This window comes from Ctenopharyngodon idella, chromosome 5 (assembly GCF_019924925.1).
Source record: "Ctenopharyngodon idella isolate HZGC_01 chromosome 5, HZGC01, whole genome shotgun sequence".
NCBI classification, from domain to species: Eukaryota; Metazoa; Chordata; class Actinopteri; order Cypriniformes; family Xenocyprididae; genus Ctenopharyngodon; species Ctenopharyngodon idella.
In genome coordinates, this window is record NC_067224.1 from 8586745 (window position 1) to 8596954 (window position 10210).

Consider the following 10210-nt stretch of genomic DNA (forward strand, 5'->3'; position numbering starts at 1 on the left):
TTTTTTTTTCCACCTCTGATTCTCAAGTAGTCATGGATTGACCATTCTGTTTAATAATGAAAATTTTAAAAACAACTATTTTGAAAAGCTCCTTTTGTGGCACGTACACTACGTGTGACGTTTCAAGTGATGTGATGCAATAGAAACTTTCAGTACTTCCGTTGCCACATGGCAAGTTTATGCACAATATTGGCCAAAATGTATTTATGAGGGTCTTTATTTACGTTTTGCAGTGTTTAATGTTTTTGCTTTGTTCGGGTAATTATGTACATATAGCTTCTGCGTTCACTTAATTAATAAGATATTTCATGAGTTAAATGTGGCATGGAGTCAAAATGATTTAACACCAATGGAAAATTAACTTTTTAAGCTAATAAAAAGAAGAAATGTAGCGATTTATTCATTTGTGTAGATTATAAAATATATACTTAAAAACAGAATTTAGCTTTTTATAGCTTTTTATTAAAGCTCTTCGGGAAAAGTGTGGATGATCTTTCTCGTATGGAATTAATATAACAGAGTGTCGTGAAGACATCTAAACTATTAAGTTTATTAACACATTAAATAGGTTTTAGAGGGGGAAAAATTGTGATGACGGGGACAGTGTGGCTAATTAGCGGCATCTAGCGTTAGTTGGGCGTGGCGGTGTGGTGAGAAACCCAGTCCCCCCAGGAATAAAAATTAAAATGAACGTTCAGTAAAATGGATGCGCACTATTTTAGTTCGATATTTTTTATTTAATATTTTGTTTTTTATGTTACTAAATTATATTTATGGAATAGTTATGATCTATTTATTTACCTTTTAACCACTTTTTGAGCATAAAGCTGAAAATGAATTTTCGTAAATCTTGAATGCTTTGGAGCAGACTTAAAAGTTCACCCAAAAATGAAAATAATGCCATTTATTACCGTTCCACACCCGTAAGACCTTCGGAACACAAATTAAGACATTTTTGTTTAAATCCGATGGCTCAGTGAGGCCTGCATAGCCAGCAATGACATTTCCTCTCTCAAGATCCATTAATGTACTAAAAACATATTTAAATTAGTTCATGTGAGTACAGTGGTTCAATATGAATATTTTAAAGCGACAAGAATATTTTTGGTGCGCCAAAAAAAAAAAACACAATAACGACTTATATAGTGATGGCCAATTTCAAAACACTGCTTCATGAAGCTTCGGAGCATTATGAATCTTTTGTGTTGAATCATGATGCACTTTATAATATTAATATTGAACCACTGTACTCACATGAAATATGTTTTTAGTACATTAATGGATCTTGAGAGAGGAAATGTCATTGCTGGCTATGCAGGCCTCACTGAGCCATCGGATTTCAACAAAAATATTTTAATTTGCGTTCTGAAGATGAACGAAGGTCTTACGGGTGTGGAACGGCATGAGGGTGAGTAATAAATGACATTATTTTCATTTTTGGGTGAACTAACCCTTTAAGTTAAAAACTAAAAATCTGAAACTAAAAAAAAGTTTATCATGAAAAGTACACAAAAATACTATTTAAAAATTTTATATGAAATGTTTTGCTCTAAAACTAAGAAAATCAGAGCCACAAATCTAAACAAGTTGTGTTCAAAATTTGAGGTTTATAACTCAAAACAATTTCAGCTTTCAGTAAGATTTTTTTTGGGGCGCAGTACCAAAACTTTCTGCTAGATGAAATTCGTCGCCCATTCATTTACAATGCTGTCATTTTTTACTGTGAACAGTACAATTGTGACTATTTTTTTCAGGACCATTTACCTTATAGAATTATGTCCATGATTTTTTTTTTTTTTTCCACATAGCAAGTGCCAAAACTTTTACTAAGCTTCGTAACATTCAAATGGATCTAAGACGTAGATCATAGTTAAACAATATTCACTAACTGTGATCCATCTGCATTGTTCAGGAGAAATAAATGAACAAATTCACATAGAGAGAATATTGTGTGGATCCATTTGTACACATAGACATTTATTACATTTTCACAGCAGGTTCAAATAGAGGAATGCCACCAACATATACAGAACAAGAGCACAGAGAGGAATTGTGGAGCTAATTTAATTACTATTACTACATTAAGATAATTGTATGAGACAATGAGCTTTGTCACAAAAGAGCCGTTGAAAAAAATTAAACTGTGTATACATCAATTAGATAAAACAATAACATCTGATTACTTATAAATTAAGAACATTGCATCAAAATACAGACACTCATACAAACATTTAAAGGTATCATTCACAAAGAAAGAAGCTCACTCTGATAAACCAGACAATACTACAGTTAACCAAAAGAGCAGAGACAAAGACTTGCATTGGTTCATATCAAAGATATATGCAAACAAATGAAAAAATACTGCCGAAATGTGTATATAAAGTACAAGACCATTGATTGGTTTATGCATCAATGAATATCTGTTTAAATCGCAGGAAATGTGTTGTTGCAAAACAGATAAAAAGTGTTTTTATTAAGCAGAGTAGTCCAATGATTTTTAATATTATGATTGTAACGTGATATGTCCAGTAGCAGTCTTTGTCTCAGTGCTTTGTGGGCCTTTAGAGATTGTAACGGATGTGGTGGTTGGACAGAGCTGTTTATCCAGAGACGCGGTAATTGGCGTGGATCTCTGGCTTAATGTCGCACACCATCTTCAGCAGGTTTCCAAGCACAGCCTCCTTATTCTGCTGAAAACTGCTCTGGATGCGTCTCATCTTATCAATGGTCTCCTTATCCACCTCTACAGCAGAGTTTCCATGGGACCCTAGTGCCTGCAGGACCATGCAATGGGACATTAACTCTATGTAATAGCTGTATTCAGAACTAATACTAATGCACAAGTATGTTTCTTCTGATTACAATACAGCGTTATTTGGATTCGTTAGGGATGTGTGACCCCTAGGGATCCATGATGGAACTGCAGAGGTTTTGTGAGATTTTCATAATTGTTTATTGTAACTATTTATTGAACAATAAATAGTAAAAGCAATAACTTGAAGGTGTGCATCACAATTATTTTGTAAGGTGGCCAAGTAAAGCGCAGTAGCTCACTGCTTTATTTTACTCTGATCTTATAAATAACAGTGACTGCCCACTTTTTTTCCAGAATTTTTTTCCTATTCAGGGGATTTTTTTTAATTTTGTGAAAGAGTTAAAGAGTTATAAACCATGAACTGAAACAAACCAACAAGCTACGAGATGAATCACATTACGAACTTGGATTGGAAGCAAAAAAAATATATATGTGAAAATCTGACAAAAAGACAAAGGTAGGTCTGTCTGTGTAGTTAACGGCTTTAGTAAGGGAAAGAACTACAATCCCATGAAGCATTGCAAATGATATAAATGATCATTAATGTTGACTGTATATAGAAACAACAACATATTTTATGGTTATAGCAAAAATATGCTTATATATATATATATATGTGTATATGTGTGTGTGTGTGTGTGTGTCATTCACAGTGCTTTATGGGAGTGGGCAGACGCTAAAGTGCTTGTTTTTGATTCTCTGATTGGTACAGTGTTTTGCAGAATCATGGGTAATGTAGTTTTTCCACTAGGAAATCCACTGTTAAACAATATTTTTGAAATAATTTGTACTGATGTCTTCAAAAGCATATACCATCTATTAACAAACTCATATCTCATAGTAGGTCTGTTTTAAAGGTTTGTAAGTTAACGTTAAAAAAAAAAATTCCCTTAAATAAAACGAATGGGAATTCTCACCGCAGCCTCCTTTGTCTTAAACTCTTTCTCCCTTTGCAGACGGTACTGCTCAATCTCGGCCTGTGCCTCCTCTTTGGCCTGCTTCAGACGCCGATTCTTCCCTATTAAAAAAAAAAAAAAAAAAAACACACACAATGCTCATAATAGTACATTAATATCAGTGCCAACTGTTTAGACAAAAAAAAAAAAAAAAAAGCTGAAGCTAAAGCAGTCAAATATTGCCCTAACAGGGAAATTCCTCTCTTGTATATGGGAAATGAGAGCCACCAACAGAAGATCCATTTAAAAACAGGAACTGAATGAATGTCCAGTGAGTCAATGTCACTCTCCTCCAGTAAAGGAGATATTTAGTACACTTACAGTCATTATTTCCTTCACTATAAAGAACAAATTTGAAACCTGAATATCTCCCACAGAAATATCAACAAAAATTCCTCAACAGAGTGATGAGCACAAATCTGATTTCCGTATTTACTTTGTGTTTTAAACCTTTACAAACATCATCAGTGTAAATGAAATGATGAAATGAAATTATGTTAAATGTAAACAATTGGTGTAAATATAATCAATTATACAGGCTTTTCTACCGAGCAGTTAGCAAGTCTGTCACCTGAAGAGAATGAGCATTTGAAAAAACGGTAAACACTTCCACTTAGTCGACAATGAAAATAATAGGATGTAGTAATAAGAGAAATGTCCTTTTTTTAAAATCAAGCAAATTCATTCATTTACCACGTTGATATTTGTATACATATATGATAGACTAATGACTTGGTGGGCAGTTAGCATGTTTAGCTAAGCTCCAGTCTGTAGCGATGACAAGCAAAACGAGAACTTACTTTTACGGGCTTCAGCGACCTTTTCTGCGGCTCTTTTCTCGGCCTGCAGCAGCTGCTGGATGCCCTGAGACTGGCTCGCCATACTTCAATAAGAGGTATATTTGAGACACTGCGGATGGAGATGTTTGGATGTCCGTATCTCCCGCAGTAGAAGGTCGACTGAACGTCAGCTGACGAGCGTCACACTGAACTGCTGATGACAATCACGTGACTGCACGAGACTAGTAGCGTGTCATAATTTCACGCTACCATTAGGGGGCGCGAGTGATGCAGTATATTTTTTAATCTTACAGTCTATGATTTTAATTTATTTGATAAAGCATTAAACTCACTGTTTTTAAATATTGAAATTGTATTTTTTTTTTTTTCGCTACGAGGATGTGAGTTAGTATAGTAACTTATTAATTTAAGTTTTAATCTCCAGATACATCAGAAGCTAAATCGTGCATTGGTCAACATCACTTGCTGGAGGCCTACTGATCACAATGAAGTGACCATTCTTGCCATCAGTTCACTTCAAGTCCAGTAGTAATTTCAACTCTCAAGATACATAACCAGTTCAGACAAGCATTTCAAACACTATATGCCACACTTTTCCCGCCACCAAACCAGACCTTACTTTTAAGCAATGGCCTGACTTGTGCTTGGTTAAATGTAGTAAATTTTTATTGATAATGTCCTTAGTTAGTAGCTTCAGCTACATCCTGTTAAAAATTATTCTACAAAATTCATTTTATTCCAATCAAGCATAATGATTTTGTCATGATATTGCAGCGTCACCCCTATAATGACTTCATGATTATAGGCTATTTACCGTATGCAATGTAAATACATGTACAAAAGCAGCATTAAACAGTACTGTTAAATGCTGCTTTTGTACATGTATTTACATAAATGTGCACATAAATGCCATATCAGATGCAGCTTCTGTTCCACCTCTGCAGTGTGAAAATGGCTTTAGTTGATGGTTGAAAAACATGTAATTGGTATGTCCAGAAAGTAATGAGAATGATATTTTAAAAATTCTTTTATTGAAAAATGTTACAATTGGACATTGTCTCCTTCAAAGTATGCGTAGTCAGAATTTTTTTTTTTTGGGAGGGCCCATCTAAAAATGAGGGGCCCCTTTATATATATATATATATATATATATATATATATATATACAGGTGCTGGTCATATAATTAGAATATCATCAAAAAGTTGATTTATTTCACTAATTCCATTCAAAAAGTGAAACTTGTATATTATATTCATTCATTACACACAGACTAATATATTTCAAATGTTTATTTCTTTTAATTTTGATGATTACAACTGACAACTAAGGAAAATCCCAAATTCAGTATCTCAGGTTCAATATTGAAGACATCTGGTCAGCTAATTAACTCAAAACACCTGCAAAGGCCTTTAAATGGTCTCTCAGTCTAGTTCTGTAGGCTACACAATCATGGGGAAGACTGCTGACTTGACAGTTGTCCAAAAGATGACCATTGACACCTTGCACAAGGAGGGCAAGACACAAAAGGTCATTGCAAAAGAGGCTGGCTGTTCACAGAGCTCTGTGTCCAAGCACATTAATAGAGAGGCGAAGGGAAGGAAAAGATGTGGTAGAAAAAAGTGTACAAGCAATAGGGATAACCGCACCCTGGAGAGGATTGTGAAACAAAACCCATTCAAAAATGTGGGGGAGATTCACAAAGAGTGGACTGCAGCTGGATTCAGTGCTTCAAGAACCACTACGCACAGACATATGCAAGACATGGGTTTCAGCTGTCGCATTCCTTGTGTCAAGCCACTCTTGAACAACAGACAGCGTCAGAAGCGTCTTGCCTGGGCTAAAGACAAAAAGGTCTGGACTGCTGCTGAGTGGTCCAAAGTTATGTTCTCTGATGAAAGTAAATTTTGCATTTCCTTTGGAAATCAGGGTCCCAGAGTCTGGAGGAAGAGAGGAGAGGCACATAATCCATGTTGCTTGAGGTCCAGTGTAAAGTTTCCACAGTCAGTGATGGTTTGGGGTGCCATGTCATCTGCTGGTGTTGGTCCACTGTGTTTTCTGAGGTCCAAGGTCAACACAGCCGTATACCAGGAAGTTTTAGAGCACTTCATGCTTCCTGCTGCTGACCAACTTTATGGAGATGCAGATTTCATTTTCCAACAGGACTTGGCACCTGCACACAGTGCCAAAGCTACCAGTACCTGGTTTAAGGACCATGGTATCCCTGTTCTTAATTGGCCAGCAAACTCGCCTGACCTTAACCCCATAGAAAATCTATGGGGTATTGTGAAGAGGAAGATGCGAGATGCCAGACCCAACAATGCAGAAGAGCTGAAGGCCACTATCAGAGCAACCTGGGCTCTTATAACACCTGAGCAGTGCCACAGACTGATCGACTCCAAGCCACGCCGCATTGCTGCAGTAATTCAGGCAAAAGGAGCCCCAACTAAGTATTGAGTGCTGTACATGCTCATACTTTTCATGTTCATACTTTTTAGTTGGCCAAGATTTCTAAAAATCCTTTCTTTGTATTGGTCTTAAGTAATATTCTAATTTTCTGAGATACTGAATTTGGGATTTTCCTTAGTTGTCAGTTATAATCATCAAAATTAAAAGAAATCAACATTTGAAATATATCAGTCTGTGTGTAATGAATGAATATAATATACAAGTTTCACTTTTTGAATGGAATTAGTGAAATAAATCAACTTTTTGATGATATTCTAATTATATGACCAGCACCTGTGTGTGTGTATATATATATATATATATATATATATATATATATATATAATTATTTTTTTTTAATTTTTTTTTTTATCTGTATTATGTGAAAGTAAACTTTATACAGATGCTGCGGTAGCCACGATCAAAAAGAGTAGACGACCTTTGAAACTAAGCTTTAAATAAACATTGTATCTGTTATATTGTTATGCCAGTAGGTGGCGACCAGTGACTGTTAAAATGTATTTCATTCATTAATTTCATTTTTTTTTTTTTTTTTTTTTTTTTTTACATGATGAATTCTTTAAATTAATAATAATAATAAAAATATTAGACTCATCTATCAGTTTAGACATTTATAAATTAATTTTGAACATTAAATAAAACATTTTGTCAGAACCTCAAGTATTAGCCCTACATATTATTTTGTTTGATTGTGTAATTTGCTTTTTGAATCGTGGAAAAACCGTGATCTCTATTCTAAAAAATACAGATTATAATAATAATCAAACCAATAAGTCTAAAAACAACTGTTGCAACTGTGCCCCCCGTGGCTATGCCACTGTCTGGAAGTCTTTAAGTGGGATGGCGTTCAGAGCCTGCGTAGTGACCATTCCACGTGAATCAAAAAAAACAAAACAATGACCATTGATTTGACTTTTGATTTGCTTATTCGAGTTTTTTGGGGGCGAGGTGATGTGGGTGTGTGCCATTCTGAACTTTGTTTCTTTGTCTTATGATCGTACTCCTGTGATTACTAGACTCATAAAATCAGGCTCTCTTTCCAAACGGGCCAACAGGTCTTGGCAAAACGTTTTGCATACACTTTTCTCATGTTCAAATCCTGAGTCATGATTTCATGAACAATTGACTTGGTAATTCCCATTTCCTCTGGAATCATTCTGATAGTGAGCCGTCGGTCTCGGTTGACAACAGACCTCACTGCATCCACATTCTATTCCGTTTTTGACGAAGAGGTGCGTCCTGATCGTTGTTTGTCTTCAACACCTTCTAGTCCTTCCTTAAAGGCATTGTGCCAATGGTACACTTGTGCAGATGATAGCGCAGCTTCTCCATAAGCTTTCCTCACCATTTACAAAGTCTCTGATGCGCTTCTACCCAATTTTACACAAAATTGTATCGCTTACCGCTATTCCAAACTCGCTTGGATTTTGCTTAATACGAGACACTTGAACAGGGTGTCACAAAAATGAATGTCTCGACACAGACAGGGCTGGAATGCAACTGATCATTGTTCTAACATATACCTGGCACCCCACCCCAAGTGACCTTGGCCAGTTTCTCCCTTCACAGAGCCCTTCTTGAGCTTAGGAACTTTATTCTCATTATATTCTGGACACACCTCATATATAATATTTCTTCATCACGGCACCTGTTAGTGGGTGGGATATATTAGGCAACAAGTGAACATTTTGTCCTCAAAGTTGATGTGTTAGCAGCAGGAAAAATGGGCAAGCGTAAGGATTTGAGTGAGTTTGACAAGGGCCAAATTGTGATGGCTAGATGACTGGGTCAGAGCATCTCCAAAAACTGCATCTTGTTGTTCCTGGTCTGCAGTGGTCAGTATCTATCAAAAGTGGTCCAAGGAAGGAACAGTGGTGAACCGGCGACAGGGTCATGGGCGGCCAAGGCTCATTGATGCACATGGGGAGCGAAGGCTGGCCTGTGTGGTCCGATCCAAAAGACGAGCTACTGTAGCTCAGATTGCTCAAGAAGTTAATGCTGGTTCTGATAGAAAGGTGTCAGAATACACAGTGCATCGCAGTTTGTTGTGTATGGGACTGCATAGCCGCAGACCAGTCAGGGTGCCCATGCTGACCCCTGTCCACCGCCGAAAGCACCAACAGTGGGCACGTGAGCATCAGAACTGGACCATGGAGCAATGGAAGAAGGTGGCCTGGTCTGATGAATCACGTTTTCTTATACATCACTTGGATGGCCGTGTGCGTGTGCGTCGCTTGCCTGGGGAACACATGGCACCAGGATGCACTATGGGAAGAAGGCAAGCCAGTGGAGGCAGTGTGACGGCAGTGTAGGCAATGTCATGCTGGGAAACCTTGGGTCCTGCCATCTATGTGGAGGTTACTTTGACATGTTGCATACCATGTACACCCTTTCATGGTAACGGCATTCCCTGGTGGCTATGGCCTCTTTCAGCAGGATAATGTACCCTGCCACAAAGCAAAAATGGTTCAGGAATGGTTTTAGGAGCACAACAACGAGTTTGAGGTGTTGACTCGGCCTCCAGTTCCTCAGATCTCAATCCAATTGAGCATCTGTGGGATGTGCTGAACAAACAATTCCGATCCATGGAGGCCCCACCTCGCAACTTACAGGATTTAAAAGATCTGCTGCTAACATCTTGGTGCCAGATCCCAGGTAGCCAGCGCAATCGGGCCAATTGCGGCTGAGTGTCGGCTCACTCGGCTGTGTTCTGGCAGCGGCTCAACAAAAGTGAGCCAGCTCTGGCCCAGTAATGGTTGCCAGATTTGGCTAGGCTTTGGATGTGCGGATTTGGCCTTATTTGCACTGAGATACGGCACATTTAGCCACATTCGGCCCAATTACGGACCATAAGTGCTGGTCTGATTTTGGGTGAGATATGGCCACACAAACCGGACCAATTTAGGTTGAATGCTGGGGGTGGGTCTCCTTTTACAATGTGGTAAATTGCATGTAGCAGTGACCCTTAAACTTAAACTCAATATCCTTTCCCTGTCAACGTTTTTTATTAGTGTATTTTTATTTTATTTTAATTCATATTTATATAGTATTTTTACTTTTTTCCCCACATTCTCTTTTTTCTTAACTAACTAAATTTGGAAATTAATTATTTAATTCATATAATGAAACAAGCTTAAAGTGGTTAAAGGGAACTTTAACATTATTTCTGCTA

At 37.2% G+C, this 10210-nt stretch overlaps 1 protein-coding gene across 1 annotated transcript; it reads right to left on the reverse strand.

The window, feature by feature from the left end:
• Positions 1–1947: 1947 nt before the first annotated feature.
• Positions 1948–4808, reverse strand: atp6v1g1 (ATPase H+ transporting V1 subunit G1). The gene is made up of 3 exons (XM_051894853.1): positions 4572–4808; positions 3733–3833; positions 1948–2774 (listed from the first exon to the last, which is right to left on the reverse strand). The coding sequence occupies exons 1-3, from the start codon at positions 4651–4653 to the stop codon at positions 2601–2603; spliced, it is 357 nt and encodes a 118-aa protein (XP_051750813.1). The 5' UTR covers positions 4654–4808; the 3' UTR covers positions 1948–2600.
• Positions 4809–10210: the final 5402 nt, after the last annotated feature.